The sequence below is a fragment of the Mobula birostris genome, chromosome 20 (genome assembly GCF_030028105.1).
Source record: "Mobula birostris isolate sMobBir1 chromosome 20, sMobBir1.hap1, whole genome shotgun sequence".
In the NCBI taxonomy this organism is placed as follows: Eukaryota; Metazoa; Chordata; class Chondrichthyes; order Myliobatiformes; family Myliobatidae; genus Mobula; species Mobula birostris.
Window position 1 is genome coordinate 4799288 of NC_092389.1, and position 21237 is coordinate 4820524.

The 21237-nt window shown below is 42.2% G+C and overlaps 1 protein-coding gene across 6 annotated transcripts in view; it reads right to left on the bottom strand.

The window, feature by feature from the left end:
- The window catches only part of LOC140212743 (centrosomal protein of 164 kDa-like), a 309604-nt gene that overhangs the window by 244723 nt on the left and 43644 nt on the right, over positions 1–21237 (bottom strand). For 5 of the 6 annotated variants that reach the window (XM_072283890.1, XM_072283891.1, XM_072283893.1 and 2 more), the window contains exon 3: positions 2867–2978. In XM_072283890.1, coding sequence (XP_072139991.1) covers positions 2867–2978 — 112 coding nt within the window. Of the gene's footprint in view, positions 1–2866; positions 2979–21237 lie in introns of those variants that run through there. The other variant, XM_072283892.1, reaches the window with a different exon arrangement.

The following is a 21237-nucleotide window of genomic DNA, read 5'->3' on the forward strand; positions in this document are numbered from 1 at the left end:
CGACTTTCATGTTCTCTCTCTGTTTTGTAGCCATCTGGAGAAGACAAATTTCAGAGTTGTATATGGATACATGCATTGATAATAAATGAACCTTAGAAACTTTGAAGTCAGATTTGGTAGTATCTATGGAAAGGAATAAACAGTCAACATTTCCAGCCAAAACCCTTCTTCAGGACTAGCTGCGACAGAGATAATAACTACCGAAAAGGGGTAAAAAGTGGTACATATTCGTGCAGTGAAAGGTATTGCTTGATAGTGAGATGAACTCCACATAAAGAAAAACGGAGAGACCAGAAGCTGAAATGTGCAACTCTGCTTGCACTTGCTTCTGAGTACCACTTTTTCATTGGGAGTGTCTTGATCTGAAAATTAGCCCATTGAAAAAAATGCTGAGAGCCAGCAGAACAAAGAGAAGCACCATGACTATAGTTCTTAACATTGACTGGCCAACCAGTTTGTTGCTGTTCCCTGACAAAGGATGATAGAGAAATGCATCTTTAATGATAATTCATTAAAAATTTAGTTTAATTGAAATACAACAACTTTGCAAAGTTAATTCACAAATGAAATTTAAATTTTATATCAAACTTTAATGGATTGTCACCGAAGATCAATTCATTTCTATAAAACTACTACATTCTACATAAAATATTCTTTAAGTAGAATATGACCTTATTAAAACTGTTTTTATGTAGACTCCACTCAACTTTGAAATGGTGCAGTTATGATTAAACAAACACTGCCTTCTCTGCACAAAATCCCATAATTAAGTGATAAATGTTGGTAGCCCAAATTGTTCAAAAGAATAAATTGCTCCTGTGTGCTGCCCGGCATTTAATCATCAGGCAGCAGCTGTTTATATTTTTCTGCCAAGCGAACCCAGGGCCGCCAGCATTTGGTTCACTTTTTTTTCCAGGTAATATGCAGTTTTTTAATTAACTTGTGAAAATATAGACATTATAAAATAGGTCCATAGAACTTTATTTTTCCTTCGGTCAAATACAAAGTGCATTCACACCCAATTTGGAAATACTGTCAAATTTTACTGTTGCACCATTTTCACTTGGTTGCCTCTCCTTTCCCTGCAGCTCTCCCTTTTTATTTTCAATGGAGCTGTCTTTGTGCAACTTTGCAAGTTGCAAACTTTAGTTAGGATCCAATAAAAAAAGTATAAAAATAATTGGAGATCCACAGTAGTTACTTTAAAGCGTGAAACATAACTCAAGTGGTGATTTCAGCAGTTCACTGCATCCAATAATTTTTAATAGAACAGCAAAGTCCATGTTGGATGAATAAGATACGTTATACTTTATTGTCGCCAAACAATTGATACTAGAACGTACAATCATCACAGCGATATTTGATTCTGCGCTTCCCGCTCTCTGGATTACAAATAGATAGTAAATATTAAAAATTAAAATTATAAATCATAAATAGAAAATAGAAAAATGGAAAGTAAGGTAGTGCAAAAAAACCGAGATGCAGGTCCGGATATTTGGAGGGTACAGCCCAGATCCGGGTCAGGATCATTGAAGATAAAATTTTAAAATCATAATAACCCTCTTTCATCTGGAATACTGTTTAATTAAGCTAGGATACTCTTTGGTGTTCAGAGACAAGGCACTGAGTATATGAGTTGGGACATTATGCTGCAGTTGTACAAGTCATTGGTGAGGCCATATTTGAAATATTGTGTAGAGTTTTGGTTATTCCACTATGGGAAATACGTGGGTAAGCTGAAAAGGGTGCAGAAAAGATTTATGAGGATTTTGCCAGGAGTAGAGGATCTAAGTTATAAGGAGAAGTTGATCTTTATTCCTTGGAAAATGAGGGCCAAATCCATGGGGCACAGATTTAGGGTGAGAGGAGAAAGATTTAAAAGGGACTCGAGGAACAACTTTTTCATGCAGTATACGAAACAAGTTACCAGAGTAAGTGGAAATTAAAGAAGAATAAGCTAAGGCAGATTAAAATAATGGTTTCACAAGAGTGAATAAGGGTAGTGCTTGTACAGTAACAGGCGTGAGACCCTTGGATCTGGTGTGCCATTCAATCAGAACATGGCTGATATGTTCTTCAATTCAATTAACTTGCCTTTGTATCCTTGCAACTAAAACCAATTGATCTCTATCTTGTAAATTCCAATTGACTCAACACCTGTAAGCTGTCGGGTGGTGGCTGAATAGAGGGATCTACATTTCCACAATCTTATGATCTGGAACATTTCTTGTAATCACTATTGATGGGCTAGCTACATCTTCAATCCAGGTGGTTTGAATGTATTGATCCTTATATGCTCCTTTGCTATTTTAACACCTCAAGCTCAACCTCCTCAATCTTGACAGTGATACAAATCAAACTTCGCAAACTATTCTCAGTAATATTCAAGTGATCTACACAGGGTAAAGGAGCGACATGATAGTGTAGTGGTTAAAATAATGCTATTACAATACCAGCTACCCGCATTCAATTTCACTGCTGCCCTATTAGGAGTTTGTATATTCTTCCCGCAAGTATATGGGTTTCCTCTGGTTTCCTCCCACAGTCTAAAGACATACAGAGGCATAGGTTAATTGGTCACATCAGCAGCGTGGGCTTGTTGGGCTGAAAGGGTAAGTTAGTGTTCTACATTTCTAATAATAATAATAATAAAAATACTGATAAAGTAGTGGCCTGTAAATGAAGATTGATCTTAAGATTGGGTCATACCACGGAAAGCAACTGCAGATGCTGGAATACTAGCTTGCACAGCTCTAATGCCTTCTTATAAGTTAGCAAGGACTAATTGCACAAATGTATTCAAACTTCATATGAATCATTACTGAAATTATATTGCAAACAGTAAAAAAATTGACTGCCACCTTACCAAGGTTTCCACTCCTGGGGTAAAGGTGCCACGATACCCTCCCTGGCTAACCACATTAATTCCGGTTCATTGTCAGGGTCAATTCCTATCTCCCGGGCATATTCTTGGATTTCTGGAAAAGAAAAGAAAGTTACATATAAAGGGTTGTATTCTTTGTGCATAAAGAGAGGCACGATGCTAGTTATTGCAATATCATTAAATTCTGATGGGATACAATGGTAATTGGGTATCCCAAAATGGCCCAGAATAATGTCCAGAATTAACCCACTGGTCTCCAACTAACCCATGACAATAGGAATAGTGCAGGTATTTGATGCAAGCAGGATGTCCTTCTTTTTTTCATTATTTATTCATCTGAAGCAAGAAGCAAATTATACTGAAGTTTTTATTTGCAGCAACGGCCAGACTGAATCATTTCTGAGGTCCAATTGCACAACATAAATGTTCATGGAGTCCAATGGCACAAGCATGACTTTGTGCATGTTTTCAGTATTTATGCAAGGAAAACTGGGCACTGAACCAGTGCAAGCTCAGTAGCTCCATTCACACCTCACTGGAGAGTAACACCTCCAAAAGGGGAAGTAGTTTATATTTTGATTTCAATTCAGCTACATATATTTAATTGCTTTTCTGCAATTTCTCTGGTTTTAACGTTTTAGGCTTTTATTGTCACTTGCTTTGAAAAATACAAGACCACAGACCATAAGTCATAGAAGTAGAATTTGGCCATTCAGCTCATCGAGTCTGCTTCACCATTTGATCATGGATGATTTATTCTCCCTATGAACTCCATTCTCCTGCCTCCTCCCCACTAACCTTTGATACCCTTACTAATTAAGTACCTACTAACCTCCATTTTAAAAAACACCCAATGACCTGGCCTCTACAGCCGTGTCAATTGACCACCCTCTGATTAAAGAAATTTATCATCTCTGTTCTAAAGAGATGTCCTCCTATTTGCAGCTATGCCCTCTGGTCCTAGACTCTCCCACTATTGGAAACATTCAATGCCCGTCCAGACTATCTCAGTCTTTCAATATTCAGTAGGTTTCTTAAAGTTTTCAATATGAGAATATTTTACATTTTATTTTCAGTATTTATGAATGTTAGAGACATCTGTAGATACTCAAAGTCTGGGATGTAGTTGAGTAAGGAAAATAAGTCCAGGTTATCAATTTTAATGCACATAGCTCACACCTGACATCTGTTACAATGACTGAGGTGTCAGCGGTTACCATTGAAATAGTGTGCCTTAAAAATATCAGTGAAATCACTAGTGGAAGTTGTTTCTTGAACTATCATGATATTGAACACTTTAGTTTCATCTAGAGAGAATCCTTCTGTTACAATGAGACGAGCCCAAAGCTTGTGTCAACTACTTGAGTAAAATTAACAGAATAGTTAATTAACAAGTACAGGTGTCCCCCGCTTTTCGAATGTTCGCTTTACGAAACCTCACTATTATGAAAGACCTACATTAGTTACCTGTTTTCACTAACAGAAGGTGTTTTCACTGTTATGAAAAAAGGCAGCACGCGCCCCGAGCAGCCAAGCTCCTCCCCTGGAACTGCATTCTAGCCGACATTGCTTAAACACGTGCCTGTGAGCAGCTGTTAGCACGATGAGTTCTAAGGTATTGGAAAAGCCTGAAAGAGCTCGTAAGGGTGTTACACTTAGCATAAAACTAGACATAATTAAGCGTTTTGATTGTGGTGAAGGAAGTAAGGACAAAGTGAGTTTGGTTTGTGGAAGCTGACGAAGATGATGTTGAAGAGGTTTTGGCATCCCATGACCAAGAACTGATAGATGAAGAGTTGATGCAACTGGATGAGAAAAGGATAACAATCAAAACCGAATGCAGTAGTGAACGGACTGAAAGTGAAGTCATCCGGAACTGAACGTGAAGCAACTGTGACAAGAATACACATAGATTAAGATGTTAGCTGTCCTGTGTGATCAGCAGTTGGTCTGCCACCTGTCTTCAGGAGAGAGAGAGATAAGCATTTGGAGATGTGTAATGAAGGGACAGGAGAGAGAGTAACAGAAGGAGGGAGCTGTCAAGAGCAGCTCCCCCTTTGAACCCTGAACTGTTTGAAGTGATGGACAGGCGATACCCCAGCAGGGGGATAAAAAGGGACAGGTTCGCTAAGGCAGGACACACGTGACACCCGAGGTAACAAGACCCTGGAAGCGGTGCGTCTCTCACAAGTCGGTGGGAAGTACCGGGCCATCAACGCACAGGGTGGAAAGGCACGATCGGCGGGAACCTGGTATGTGTCCACCCTTGCCTGGGTGCCAGGTTCAGCGCAGGGAAACGATCGTATCTGGAAATGGAGGGGTCACGGTTGGCAACCTCAGATGACATCACAAAGGACTTGCCGAAAGCTGACTGCGAAGGTCTGTGTGTGGAAGCCTTGAATATTCATTCGTTTTGCTCTCTCTCTCCTTCCCCCACACTGTCCATCTCCCACGGCAGCGATTACTGCGAACTGAACTGAACTAAACTGAACTGAACTTTGCGTCACTTTGAAACTGGTCATTTACCCCTAGACAATGATAGAGCTTGATTGAGCCTGTTATCTTAATTCTGTGTACATGTATGTTTATCATTGCTGAACTGTTGCATTCATTATCCTTTTGATTAGAGTACTGTGTTGCTTGTTTCTTTAATAAAACTTTCTTAGTTCTAGTAATCCAGACTCCAACTGAGTGATCCATTTCTGCTGGTTTGGCAACCCAGTTACAGGGTACGTAACACAACTGTGTGAGATTTTTGCTGCAATGATTGCAGGAAAGTACAACTTTAATTTTGAAAGGGTATGTCAGTTAAGGGCATATTTGCAAGATGGTTTAAGTGCTTACAAAGAACTGTATGATAGAAAAATGCGCGAGGCTGGCAGTCAAGCGTACTGTAGTTTTTCAAGCCTTCCACATCAGCCACAGCAGACGACGAACCTCGACCTTCAACATCGAGGCAGACAGACATAGAAGATGACCTGCCTGCCCTGATGGAAACAGACGACACCTCAGTGTCCCACCACTCCAAACCCCGGGCCACGGACAGATACCGATTTGCAGGGAATATAGCGGTAGCCGGGAGGCACCCAGCACATCTTTAAGAAAAGAAGCCGAAATAAACAAGCTAATTAATTAGGTGCCGCCCGGCATGTAATTGTCAGCCCAGATCAGAGGCGATTAGGCACCTAATTAATTAGCTTGTTTATTTCGGCTTTTTTCTTAAAGATGTGCTGGGTGCGTCCCAGCCGCCGCATGCTTCGCGGCAATGTATCGGTCGGCAACCAGGAGGGTGGGGACCACTGCACCATCCCAACCTCCAACGACTCAGCCTAACACACCATCATCAGTGTGCTCGACGCTGTCTTCCCAATTCCAGTATGTGATACTACACTGTACATACGTTATTTCTACTTTATATAGGCTGTGTATTTTTATGCGTTATTTGGTATGATTTGGCAGCTTCATAGCTTAAAAGTTACTGGAGAGAGTGTTTTTGCCGAGAGCGCTTGCGCTGTGTTCTGCCGAAAGCGCTTGCGTGAGATTTTCGCTACGGCGAACAGTGCAGGCAATGATTGTAGAGAAGTATTTCTACTTTATACAGGCTGTGTATTTATCATATCATTCCTGCTTTTACTATATGTTACTGTTATTTTAGGTTTTATGTGTTATTTGGCATGATTTGGTAGGTTATTTTTGGGTCTGCGAACGCTCACAAATTTTTCCCATATAAATAAATGGTAACTGCTTCTTCGCTTTACGACATTCCGGCTTACGAACCGTTTCATAGGAACGCTCTACCTTCGGATGGCGGGGGAAACCTGTAGGCTGAAGCTATCCAAAGAAAACTATACTTGATCAATAAATACCTGAATTATATAATAAGTCAGGACTGTCCCACTTCTTTGGAAAACAAAGAAGGTGGAGGAATTCTCGCCAACAATGAACTTGCGTAGACATGGACTTTCAATGTATACTGAGGCTGGCCAGAAGAACCATCCAACATGTTGGACATGACTTGCAGGTTGGATATTGTGTATTATTGCTTTATGTTCAAAATGTATTTCCAACTAAAACTAAAGAGTCCAAGTGGAACTTTAGTCTTCAGATGTGGCCTGATATCCTCCAACTGAAAAACTTTAAAATGTACAAATTTTCACTCAAGGTTGAGAATAAATGAATCACATACGATTCTCACTGAGAACTGTAGGAAAACCTATAGTTTCCAAAGACAGCAAAGTGGCACACACTCTCCACTCGATGCTCCAACAACCATCATGAGTCAGCCCTATCTGCCTCAGTGAGATCAATCTATTGACAACTACTTTACTGGTTATGTCTTTCTTGTTCAGAAGAAAACTCAAAACTTCTTCCCTGTTGCTTAGAATCACTGTTTCACAGTGTGAAACAGAATATTACTCCCTTGTGTGAAACCAGAAACAAAGTAATGAAACAAACAAACTAACCAAATTACTTTTACTGATATGCCAAAATAATGGTTTCATTTGTTTGTGTCACAGAGTACTACAACGTAGAAACAGCACTGCCATCTCTCCAAACACCTCTCATCCACGTACCTATCCAAACTTCTCTTAAATGTTACACCTGAACCTGTATCCAGCACTCCTGCTGGCAGCTCATTCCAAACTTGCACCATCCTCTGAGTGAAGAAGTTTCCCCTCAGATTCTCCTTGAATATGTTACTTTTCATTCTAAATCTATGAGATCTAGCTCTAGTCTCACTTAACCTGAGGGAGAAAAAGCTTGCATGCATTCATCCTACGCCCCTCACAATTTAGTATACCTCTACAAGATCTCCCCCCATTGATGTACAAAAACATTCTCAAAACCTTTGTTTGTGATATTCTTTCCCTTCTTCCATTGGTCAGTCTGAATAAATTAAAAGCAGTATAATAAAAAAAATGCTGCAAATAAGTATGTTATAATGAGTAGAACATCTAGATGGTATCACTGGCAAATCTATTTTGCTGTTTTTCTAAAATTTACAAACCAAAAGGAATCAGATTTAATGGTCGAGTTTGGATTTGCATCATCAATTAATCTCATTCAGGATAAGGATCAAAACCCTGACCCCAAGCAAAAGGAATTGAAATCTGTAAAGTACCTAAAAGGAGCATCAAACTTGTCAACTGTGGTAACATAGAATAAAATAAAACTTTATTGTCATTGCTCAAGACAATGAAATTGTGGCGCTACTCCAGTCTGTGCAAAACAGGTATTTACAATGCACGCGATACTGCTTAATTTTTAAAAATTCCCACATTTACATGCAACAGGTGACTTCAATAGGCCATAACACTCAAAGGCCATTGGCAAGCTGAGGTGCAGCATTATTTTTTAGCTGCACGACAGCTGTCGGGAAGAAGCTGTTTTTCAGTTGTACCCAAACAGCTTAACCAAGGAAGCATATTCTACCAGTTGGCAGGAGATTGAACAGACAGTATCTAGGATAGGATGAGTCTTTAATGATCTTACGAACGTGCCATAGAATTGAGAGTTGTAGATTGTCTCCAGGTCTAGCAGTTGAGTTCCAATGATGTGCCGAGCCATCCTAATCACCCACTGGAGTACTTTGTAGTCTGTCTTGCTGCAGCTAGAGTACCACACTGTCACTCCCTATGTCAGTATGCTCTCTATCACATATTGATAAAAGTTGCACAGCAATTTTGGGGGCAGATTAGTTCTCCTTAAGCACCTCAGGTAGTATAGTTGTTGTTGTCCCTTCCCTACATCGAGATTGTTCTGACAGACCAAGAGAGCTCCTTGGTGATGTTCACCCTCAAAAGCTTGAAACTGGAGACCCTTTCCATTACTTCACCATTTATAAACAGTGGGATTTGTTTGGGAGCTCTTGCCTTCCTGAAGTCAATTAGCATTTCTTTTGAGGTTGAGTGATAAGTTGTGGTTCCTACACCAATCAGACAGTTTCAGCACCTCCTCTCTATATGCAATTTGTTACTGTTTGTGATTAGGCAAATCACTATTGCGTTGTCTGCAAATTTGATGACTCAGTTTGTAGCATGAGCAGGAGTGCAGTCACAGGCGAAGAGAGAGTAGAAAAGTTGGCTCAGTACACACCACCACAGGGCAGTAGAGTTCAGGGTTGGGGGCAGTGGTGGGGGTTGATGTGCACTTGCCTAGTTTCACCATCTGGGTACAATTAGTGAGGAAGTCCAAGATCCAATTACAGGTTGATGTGCCAAGATCTAGATTGTGGTGCTTGGCGGTCATCTTGTTCAGTAGTATGGTGTTAAAGGTCGAGCTGTAATCAATGAAAAGCATTCTGACGTAGCTCCAGGTGATCCAAGACAACATGAAAAGTGATAGAAATGGCATCTTCAGTGGACCTATTTGCCTAGTAGGTGAACCGGTGCTGGTCCAAGGTAGCCGGAATTACATCCTTGATGTAGGACATGAATTGAATTGAACTGAATTGACTTATTAATTACATCCTTCAATACATGAGGAGTAAAAATTCTTACTACGTTTCCGTCTAAGTGTGCAATGTATAGTACTTTATAATAGTAATTTGTGAGAACAGCGAGAAGAGTTCAAAAGGAGATGGTTATTTCTTCAGCGGTTTGATCAGGACATGACTGCGCAAGTGCGTGGACATCAGCCAGCGAGAAGAATTTAAAAGGAGACAGCTTTATAGTGCGGGCATCAGAATTGAGGGAGACAGAACAGGAGGGCTTTGACTCAACAGGGCTTTGGCAATAACAAGTCAAGGCGAGATAGATTGCCAGTTTAGAATACAGACAGGAAGAATGTGTGTGAAGCCGGTGTTCTGTGCTCGGTGTCAGATGTAGGAAGTCCAGGAGACTCCCAGCCTCCCAGACGGCCACATCTGCGCCAGGTGCCTCAAGCTGCAGCTTCTTAGGGACCAAGTTAGGGAACTGGAGATGCAGCTCGAAGACCCTCGTCTGGTCAGGGAGAGTGAGGAGGTGATAGAGAGGAGCTATAGGCAGGTAGTCACACCAGGACCTCAGGAGACAGATAAATGGGTAAGGGTCAGGAGAGGGAAGGGCAGGGGTCATATGGCTAGAGAGCACCCCTGTGGCTATACCCCTTGACAATAAGTACTCCTGCTTGAGTACTGTTGGGGGGGGGGAACAGCTTACCTAGGGGCAGCAACAGTGGCTGTGCCTCTGGCGCAGAGTCTGGCCCTATGGTTCAGAAGGGTAGGGAAAGGAAGAGGATGGCAGCAGTAATAGGGGACTCTACAGGTAGGGGGTCAGACAGGCGATTCTGTGGACGCAGGAAAGAAGCACGGATGGTAGTTTGCCTCCCAAGTGCCAGGGTCCAGGATGTTTCTGATCGGGTCCACAATATCCTGAAGTGGGAAGGAGAACAGCCAGAGGCTGTGGTACATATCGGTACCAACGACATAGGCAGGAAGAGGGAGGAGGTCCTGAAAGCAGACAACAGGAGTTAGGAAGGAAGTTGAAAAGCAGGACCACAAAGGTAGTAATCTCCGGATTACTGCCTATGCCAGGTGACAGTGAGTATAGGAATAGAGTGAGGTAGAGGATAAATGCGTGGCTGAGGGATTGGAGCGGGGGCAGGGATTCAGATGTCTGGATCATTGGTTCCTCTTTTGGGGCAGGAGTGACTTGTCTACAAAAAGGATGGGTTGCACTTGAATCCTGGCGGGGAGGTTTGCTAAGGCTATTGGGGAGAGCTTAAACTAGGATTGCTGGGGGAGGGTGGGAACTGAACTGAAGAGATGGAGGAAGGGGTGGTTCGCGCACATGTGGAGAAAACTTGGAGACAGAGCGAGAGGGAGAAGGGATATGCTCAGATCAATGGTTTGAGATGTGTCTAATTTAATGCTAGAAACATCATGAACAAAGCGGATGAGCTTGGAGCGTGGATCAGTACTTGGAACTATGATGTGGTGGAAATTACAGAGACTTGGATGGCTCAGGGGCTGGAATGGTTACTTCGAGTGCCAGGCTTCAGATGTTTCAGAAAGGACAGGGAGGGAAGCTAAAGAGGTGGGAGTGTGACACTGTTGATCAGAGATAGTGTCACGGCTGCAGAAAAGGTGGACACCATGGAGGGATTGTCTACGGAGTCTCTGTAGGTGGAAGTTAGGAACAGGAAGGGGTCAATAATTCTACCAGGTGTTTTTTTATAGACCACCTAATAGTAACAGGGACATCAAGGAGCAGATAGGGAGACAGATTCTGGAAAGGTGTAATAATAACAGGTTTGTCATAGTGGGAGATTTTAATTTCCCAAATATCGATTGGCATGTCCCTAGAGCGAAGGGTTTAGTTAGGGTGGAGTTTGTTAGCTATGTTCAGGAAGGTTTCTTGACACAGTATGTAAATAAGCCGACAAGAGAGAGGCTGTACTTGATCTGGTATTGGAAAATGAACCTGGTCAGGTGTCAGATCTCTCAGTGGGAGAGCATTTTGGGGATAGTGATCACAATTCTATCTCCTTTACCATAGCATTGGAGAGGGATAGGAACAGACAAGTTAGGAAAGTGTTCAATTAGAGTAAGGGGAAATATGAGGCTATCCGGCAGGAACTTGGAAGCATAAATTGGGAACAATCTCAGGGAAATATACAGAAGAAATGTGGGAAATGTTCAGGGGATATTTGCATGGAGTTCTGCATAGGTACGTTCCAATGAGACAGGGAAAGAATGGTAGTGTGCAGGAACCGTGGTGCAAAGGCTGATGTAAATCTAGTCAAGAAGAAAAGAAGAAATTACAAAAGGTTCAAAAATCTAGGTAATGATATAGAGCTGGGATATTATAAGGCTAGCAGGAAGGAGCTTAAGAATGAAATTAGGAGAGCCAGGAGGGGCCATGAGAAGGCCTTGGTGGACAGGATTAAGAAAAACCCCAAGGCATTCTACAAGTACGTGAAGAGCCAGAGGATAAGACGTGAGAGAATAGTGTGATGGGATCCTGAATTACCCCTATGAACTGTGCTTTTGAAAAAAGAGAGAGAGAGAGAGAGAGAGAGAGTTGTTCAACACCAAACACCTTGTTATAGAGAGAGAGTTAGAGAGAGAGAGAGTCATTCAACACCAGACACCTTGTTATAGAGAGAGAGTGAGTTGTTCAACACCAGAGGGAGAGGGAGGGGGGAGAGGGGCAAAGACTTTTGAGATGGTGTTATGATTTCTCTGCAGCATGTTTACACTTTGCAAGGACACTGGCAGCTTCCAAGTTCTTACAGAGACAGAAGGGAGGAGCTACTTGAGAGACAGCAGGTGTTCAGCACAGTGAGATAAATAGGTCAGCTGATAGACTGACAGACACATGGTTTTGGACACTGAATGAGCTTTGTGGTACCCACAGAAAAGGTGGGTTTTGGAGGATCGATCAGTGGCTCTCGCAGTGTGAAGAGTGTGACCTATGGGGAGTTATTCGTGTGTCCGACCCTCGCCTGGGTTGATAATTCCACCACAGGAGAATGGTCACCTTTGTTGTGGTCACAGTCGGTGACTTCTAAAGGATTTTGGAGGACAATGGGAAGATTGGCGGCGTCAGCTCACCTGAAGACTCAAATGTCTCCCTCTCTCTCCATCACTACTCAATACCACAAACTGAACTGAACTTTACTCGTCATTGCAAGACTATCTATTTACCCCTAGACTTGAAGAAGCTTGGTTTTCATGTCACAGGGTACGTGACAAAAGGACCAATCAAGTGTGACAGTGGAAAAGTGTGTATGGAACCAGAGGAGATAGCAGAGGAACTTAATGAGTACTTTGCTTCAGTATACACCATGGAAAAGGATCTTAGCAATTGTAAGGATGACTTACAGTGGACTGAAAAGCTTGAGCATGTCAATATTAATAAAGATGATGTGCAGGAGCTTTTGGAAAGCATCAAATTGGATAAGTCACCGGGACCAGAAAGGATGTACCCCAGGCTACTGTAGGAAGCAAGGGAGGAGATTTCTGAGCCTCTGGCAAAGATCTTTGCATCATCAATAGGACGGGAGAGGTTCTGGAGGATTGGAGGGTTGCAGATGTTGTTCCATTATTCAAGAAAGGGAGTAGAGATAGCCTAGGAAATTATAGACCAGTGAGTCTTACTTCAGTGGTTGGTAAATTGATGGAGAAGATCCTGAGAGGCAGGATTTATGAACATTTGGAGAGGCATAATATGATTAGGAATAGTCAGCAAGGCTTTGTCAAAGGCAGGTCATGCCTTATGAACCTGATTGAAATTTTTGAGGATGTGACTAAACACATTGATGAAGATAGAGCAGTAGTTGTAGTGCATATGGATTTCAGTAAGGCATTTGACAAGGTACCCCATGTAAGGTTTATTGAGAAAGAAAGGAGGCATGGGATCCAAGGGGACATTGCTTTGTGGATCCAGAACTGGCTTGCCCACAGAAGGCAAAGAGTGGCTGTAGACGGGTCATATTCTGCAGGGAGGTCGGTGACTAGTGGTGTGCCTCAGGGATCTGTACTGGGACACCTTCTCTTTGTGATTTTTATAAATGACCTGGATGAGGAAGTGGAGGGGTGGGTTAGTAAATCTGCTGATGACACAAAGGTTGGGGGTGCTGTGGATAGTGTGGAGGGCTGTCAGAGGTTACACTGGGACATTGATAGGATGCAAAACTAGGCTGAGAAGTGGCAGATGGGGTTCAACCCAGATAAGTGTGAGTTGGTTCATTTTGGTAGGTCAAATATGATAGCAGAATATAGTTTTAATGTAAGACTCTTGACAGTGTGGAGGATCAGAGGGATCTTGGGGTCCAAGTCCATAGGACACTCAAAGCAGCTGCGCAGGTTGACTCTGTGGTTAAGAAAGCATATGGTGCATTGGCCTTCATCAATAGTGGAATTGAGTTTAGGAGCCAAGAGGCAATATTGCAGCTATATGGGACCCTGGTCAGATTCCACTTGGTGTACTGTGCTCAGTTCTGGTTGCCTCACTACAGGAGGGATGTGGAAACCATAGAAAGGGTGCAGAGGATTGGGGAGCATGCCTTATGAGGATGGGTTGAGTGAACTTGGCCTTTTTTCCTTGGAGTGATGGAGGATGAGAGGTGACCTGATAGAGGATTATAAGATGATGAGAGGCACTGATCTTGTGGATAGTCAGAGGTTTTTTCACAGGGCTGAAATGGCAAGCATGAGAGGGCAGTTTTAAGGTGCTTAGATATAGGTATGGACGAGATGTCAGGAGTAAGTTTTTTTTTAAACGCAAAAGCTGTTTTCGAATTTTTAGCCAACTTGTTGCTTGGTTACCATTTCTCAAGGATTATGGCTTGGTTTTTAACTTACATTTTAACCCTTCCTTTAAATAACATTAAAAATGGACCAAACTATTAATTTACTCAGTTTTAACATGAAAGGGTTAAATCACCCTATTAAACGTAATAAGATTTTTGCTTATATTGAGAAATTTAAGGTCCCTATTATTTTTTTTTCACAAGAAACTCACATACGCAAATGTGATAATCTAGCAGACATTCCGAGACATCCTGTACCCTGGCACCTGGGAGGCAACACACCATGCCAGTATCTCTACCAGGCTCACAGAATCTCCTGTCTGTTCCCCTGACTATGGAATCCCCTACGACTACCGCATTCCTCTTCTCCCTCCTTCCCTCCTGCACAACAGCGCCAGGCTCAGTGCCAGAGACCCGGTTACTGTGGCCATCCGCTGTCAGGTCATCCCCCTCAACAGCATCCAGAACAAGATATTTGTTGCTGAGGGGGACAGCCACAGGGGTGTTCTCCACTATCCGAGCATTTTCCTTCCCTCTCTTGACAGTGACCCAGTTTTCTGACCCCTGTAGCCTAGGGATGACTACCTCCCTGTAGCTCCTGTCTATCACCTCTTCACTTTCCATAATAAGCAGTAGGTCATCAAGCTGCAGCTCCAGATCCCTAACACGGTCTCTGAGGAGCTGCATCTCGGTGCACCTGGTGCAGATGTGGCCATCAGGGAGGCTGGAGGTCTCCCAGGATTCCCACATCTGACACCCTGAACAAAGCACTAACCCTGCAGATATGCTACCTAATTCTGCAGGAATGAAACAAGGAAAAGTAAGTCTACTCACCCACTTACCTCGCCAAACATACGAACTTTTTAAAACCATTAGCTCGTACCGTTAGCTGTGTGAGCCCTGCTGTTCCTCTGTCCGTTTGGGCTGATTCGCCAAAGGGGGAAAAAAAAAGGTTTGGTGCCTCGCTCTCGCCTCTTCCCGCTACTGCCTAAGCCCGTTGTCCCAAGCCCTACACTCTGCCACCACTCACTCCACTGCTTGCTGTATAGGGTAGTCTCCTTTTTAAACTCTCCATGCTGTCCTGTCTACGTCACGCGCCTGCGCAGTCTCGTCCTTCTTGTACTCAAAGAAGTTTTTAAAAAAAGGTGGTACATAGAGTCCATATGACTCAAGATAAGCTACCTCATTTTTATTTGGATATATCTCCCTACTGTGACAGATGTAATAATGGAGAAGCTTCGTTAATTCATATGTTTTGGACTTGTCCATGTCTTGAAAAAAAAATTGGAAGGAAGTTTTTCAAATTTTTCTTTACTTTTCAATGTCAATTTTAAGCCTAATCCTCTGACGGCCCTATTCGGTATTGTTGCAGGACAAGATATCAAGCTGAAGACATCTGATTTACATATTTTGGCCTTTAGCTCTCTTATAGCTAGGAGGGCACCTTTGTTTAAATGGAAAGATGTTTCTCCTCCTACTCATGCTCAATGGTTATGCGACGTTATATCATGCTTAGATTTAGAGAAGATTCGTTGTTTAATTTCTGAATCTCATCAAGACTTTCAAACATTGTGGGACCCTTTCTGAATTATTTTCAAAACCTTCAAAACCCTCAATTTGTTGTTTAAATTTAGATGTTGGCTACTATTAATTCTTATTGTACGAGAAGGTATTTTACCTTTTTTCTCCTCAATAAAACAGCTTCAGTCTTGGTAGGAGTTAGACTCTTTTTTTGTAATAAATTAGTATATTTCAATATAACTTTGACTAACCTACATGAATATGGGGTAATGAGATTGTTATTATGAATAGATATAATGTAATTGGGGTTTTTTTTTGACCTTTTATATATACTTTCTCGTACTCTGTATTCTTCTACGTAGAAACTAATTTTTAAAAAATTTAGTTGTTGTTTGTTTGTTTGTTTGTTTTTTTATTACACAGAGTGGTGATTGCGTGGAATGGGCTGCCGGCAATGGTGGTGGAGGCAGTTAGAATAGGGTCTTTTAAGGGACTCCAGGATAGGTATATGGAACTTAGAAAAATAGAGGGCTATGGGTAACCCTAGGTAATTTCTAAAATAAGTACATGTTCGGCACAGCATTGCGGGCCAAAAGGCCTGTATTGTGTTGTAGGTTTTCTATGTAATAAATAGTATATACAACAAGACAGTCAACATAACACAGGAATACAATTGTATCAGTGTGAATTAATCAGTCTGATGGCTTGGTTGAAGCTGTCCCGGAGTCTGCTGCTCCTGGCTTTTATGCTGAGGTACTGTTTCCTGGATGAAACAGTGTGTGGTTGGGGTGACTTGCGTCCCCAATGATTCTTCGGGCCCTTTTTACACACCTGTCTTTGTAACCGTCCTGAATAGTGGGAAGTTCACATCTACAGATGCGCTGGGCTGCCGGCACCACTCTCTACAATTAAGGGAAGTACAGTTCCCATACCAGGCAGTGATGCAGCCAGTCAATTGTGCCCCTGGAGAAAGCTCTTCAGATTTGGGGGCCCATACCAAACTTTTTCAACCGTCTGAGGTGAATGAAGTGCTGTTGTGCTTTTTTCACCACACAGCCAGTATGTACAGACCACATGAGATCCTCAATGATGTGTATGCCAGGGAACTTAAAGCTGTTCACCCTCTCAACCCCTGATCCATTGATGTCAATAGGGGTTAGCCTGTCTCCATTCCTCCTGCAGTCCACAACCAGCACTGTTGTTTTTGCAACAGTGAAGGAGAGGTTGTTTTCTTGACACCATTGTGTCAGGGTGATGACTTCTTCTCTGTAGGCTGCCTCATTATTATTTGAGATTAGGCCAATCAATGTAGTATCATCAAATTTAATTATCAGATTGGAGCTGTGTGTGGCGACATAGTCACGAGTATACAGAGGGTAAAGGAGGGACCTTAGGACACAGCTCTGAGGGGCACCTGTGTTGAGGGGCAAAGGTGAGGGAACCCACTCTTACCACCTGCCAGCGATCTGACAGGAAGTCCAGGATCCAGCTACACAAGACAGGGTGAAGGCTGAGGTCTCTGAGCTGCTTGTCGAGCCTGGAAGGAATTACGGTGTTGAATGCTGAACTGTCATCCAAGAACAGCATGTAGGCCAAAGCCAGCATGGTTTCCTGAAAGGAAAATCCTGCCTGACTAACCTACTGCAAGTTTTTGAGGAAAGTACAAGCAGGTTAGACAAAGGAGATCCAGTAGATGTGGCGTACTTGGATTTTCATTCGGCCTTTGACAAGATGCCACACAAGGCTGCTTAGCAAGATAACAGCCCATGGAATTACAAGGGAGTTACCAGCATGGGTGGAACATTGACTGATCAGCAGAAAACAGAGAGTGGGAATAAAGGGATCCTATTCTGGCTGGCTGCTAGTTACCACAGGGGGTCGGTGTTGGGACTGCTGCTTTTCATGATGTATGTCAATGATTTGGACCATGGGATTCATGGATTTGTGGCTAAGTTGGAAAGTGTATGGTCAGGCACTTTGGTGGAAGAAATAAAGGGAAGATTATTATTTAGATAGGGAGAGAATTCAAAATGCAGAGATGCAAAGGGACCTGGGAGTCCTTGTGCAGGATACCCTAAAGATTAACCTTCAGGTTGAGTTGATGGTGAAGAAGGTGAATGCAACATTGGCATTCATCTCTGGAGGGATAGACTACAAGAGCAGGGATGTGATGTTGAGGCTCTATAAGGCATTCATGAGACCACACTTGGAGTAGTGTGTGCAGTTTTGGGCTCCTTATTTTAGAAAGGATATACTGACATTGGAAAGGGATCAGAGAAGATTCACGAGAATGCTTCCAGGAATGAAAGGTAAACGTCTGGCAGCTCTTGGGCTATATTCATAGAACATAGAATAGTACAGCACAGTACAGACCCTTCGGCCCACAATGTTGTGCTGACCCTCAAACCCTGCATCCCATATAACCCCCCACCTTAAATTCCTCCATATACCTGTCTAGTAGTCTCTTAAATTTCACTAGTGTATCTGCCTCCACCACTGACTCAGGCAGTGCATTCCACACACCAACCACTCTGAGTAAAAAACCTTCCTCTAATATCCCCCTTGAACTTCCCACCCCTTACCTTAAAGCCATGTCCTCTTGTATTGAGCAGTGGTGCCCTGGGGGAGAGGCGCTGGCTATCCACTCTATCTATTCCTCTTAATATCTTGTATACCTCTATCATGTCTCCTCTCATCCTCCTTCTCTCCAAAGAGTAAAGCCCTAGCTCTCTTAATCTCTGATCATAATGTATACTCTCTAAACCAGGCAGCATCCTGGTAAATCTTCTCTGTACCCCTTTCCAATGCTTCCACATCCTTCCTATAGTGAGGCGACCAGAACTGGACACAGTACTCCAAGTGTGGCCTAACCAGAGTTTTATAGAGCTGCATCATTACATCACGACTCTTAAACTCTGTCCCTCGACTTATGAAAGCTAACACCCCATAAGCTTTCTTAACTACCCTATCTACCTGTGAGGCAACTTTCAGGGATCTGTGGACATGTACCCCCAGCTCCCTCTGCTCCTCCTCACTACCAAGTATCCTGCCATTTACTTTGTACTCTGCCTTGGAGTCTGTCCTTCCAAAGTGTACCACCTCACACTTCTCCGGGTTGAACTCCATCTGCCACTTCTCAGCCCACTTCTGCATCCTATCAATGTCTCTCTGCAATCTTCGACAATCCCCTACACTATCTACAACACCACTAACTTTTGTGTCGTCTGCAAACTTGCCAACCCACCCTTCTACCCCCACATCCAGGTTGATCATAAAAATCATGAAAAGTAGAGGTCCCAGAACCAATCCTTGTGGGACACCACTAGTCACAACCCTCCAATCCGAATGTACTCTCTCCACCACGACCCTCTGCCTTCTGCAGGCAAGCCAATTCTGAATCCACCTGGCCAAACTTCCTGGATCCCATGCCTTCTGACTTTCTGACTTCTCCTGAAATCCCTTGAGTTCAGGAGAATGAAGGGGGAAATCACATAGAAATATTCCAAATGTTAAAAGTGTTAAAAGGTCTGAACAGGTTAGATATGGCAAAGTTATTTCCCATGGTAGAGGAGTCTAGGACAAGAAGACACTACTTTAGGATTATATTGAAGAATCTCTATTTAGAACAGAGATGCAGAGAAATTACTTTAGTCAGAGGGTGGTAGATCTGTGGAATTTGTTGCCACGAGCGGCTGTGGGGGCCAAGTCATTGGGCGCACTTAAGGCAGAGATAGATAGGCTCTTGATCAGCCAGGGCATCAAAGGATATGGGAAGAAGGCAAGGGAGTGGAAATGACCGGAAGAACTAGATCAGCCCATGATTGAATGGCAGAGCAGACTCGATGGGCTGAATGGCCGCTCCTATAATTTATGGTATTCTCACTTAAGTATCCTTCAGATATGCAAGGACGGTGTGTAGAGCTGTGGTTATTGTATCGTCTGTCAATCGGTTGAATCGGTAGGCGAATTGTAGGGGGTCCAATGTGGGTGCATGCTGCAGATGCAGTCCTATCTTTCTAAGCACTTGGCAACTATGGGAGCGAATGACAATGCTTTAACAATACCCTACTTTGTAATCAAGTGTCTTGCAAACACAGGAGAATGACCATCTGCACAAATCATTCTTTAACCAGAGCCTGCCAGTGTGTTAAAAGGGAGGTACAGAAAACGAGCGTAATTTTCCCCCCAAGAAATTGTTCTTTTAAAGTCACAAAAAAGTGTCATAGAGTCATAAAAAGATGCAGCTTGGAAAAAAGCCATTCAGCTGTTTCCATACTCCATCTTATTTGTTTGCCATAAAGGATTGAAGATTTACCTGGCCAATTACATCACCATAGCCACAGCAGATGAAGTTTAGCCATTATTTGAACAATACTGCCCTCTACTGCACTGAACTTTGTTTCTATCAAATGCTGGATAGTTGAAAATAGAAGCTTTGTTTATTGTTACATATCTTTGTTATTAAGTAATTAAACAATACCTTGTGTCCAAAGTTGACACCAATTATATTCTGGCTTAAAATAGGCAAAATTTGTTTCTTAACATAAACTGCAATTCAGAATATGTAATATCAACTTTAAGATGTATGGCACAGTAAACATTACAATAGTTGCTGCTTATTTCTCTATTATTGACAAAATTAAAAGACCAAAATTCAAGCATAACATAAATGAAAGCACACTGCAGTGTTATGTGTTTATGAATTTGAGTCAAAAAGAAGGCAATACCCAAATAGTTAATGAGGGACTCAGACAGCATTTTATAGAAGAGCTTAAAAGTCATTATTGTTGATGGAGGATTTTTCTTTAAATCTATTTCACATCTTCATCACATCCCAAACAATTTCACAGCCAATGGATTAGTATGTGTATGGAACCTCTGTATTCATTTCCACTATTGCATCAAATTTTCTCCTCTGGCCTTCTCCCTCTAAATTTAATGTAAGTATCAACAAGGAGATAATATTGTTTGAGGAATACAGAGGAACAATGTCTGAAAAGGCAACTTACATGAAATATTGATAAAGACAGTCTAACATTTTAAATGTCTGTGTTTTAAGAAGAGGCAACAGAAAGGAAGTCAAGAATCAGAGTCTGGGAGAAGATTAGGTTAGAGTTCAGCTGATTTGCTGGAATAACCACTTTGCTTATACAAATTTAGCATTGCAAACATGAGTAGTCACACTATCATGTACAGGCTGAGATGTAGATATAATGCAGTATGAACCCATTTCAGAGCAGTATGAGTAGTATCAGATCATTTGTTAAACTTATTCAGCGACAGTTTACCGACAGTAAAGTTTTGTCAAACAGCTCAGCTTATTCAATTTCTCTCTTCCTTCCCCTTTCCGTTTGTGGTTATAAATTCTGATCTATATCTGAATTATTTCTAATAAGGAAATTGCTAATGCCAGTTAGAGCCTCCAGAAATGGTATGCATCTAAGAAAATTACATTTAAAACATAGTTAACAAAATATAAATTTCAGCTTGGTTATTCAGCAACTTGTTACTAAAAACGTTGTGTGCAACTGCAGTTCTTTAACTACTGAATTATTGGAGAGGTCATCTGTGAACAGATTTTATGCTGCAATAAGGAG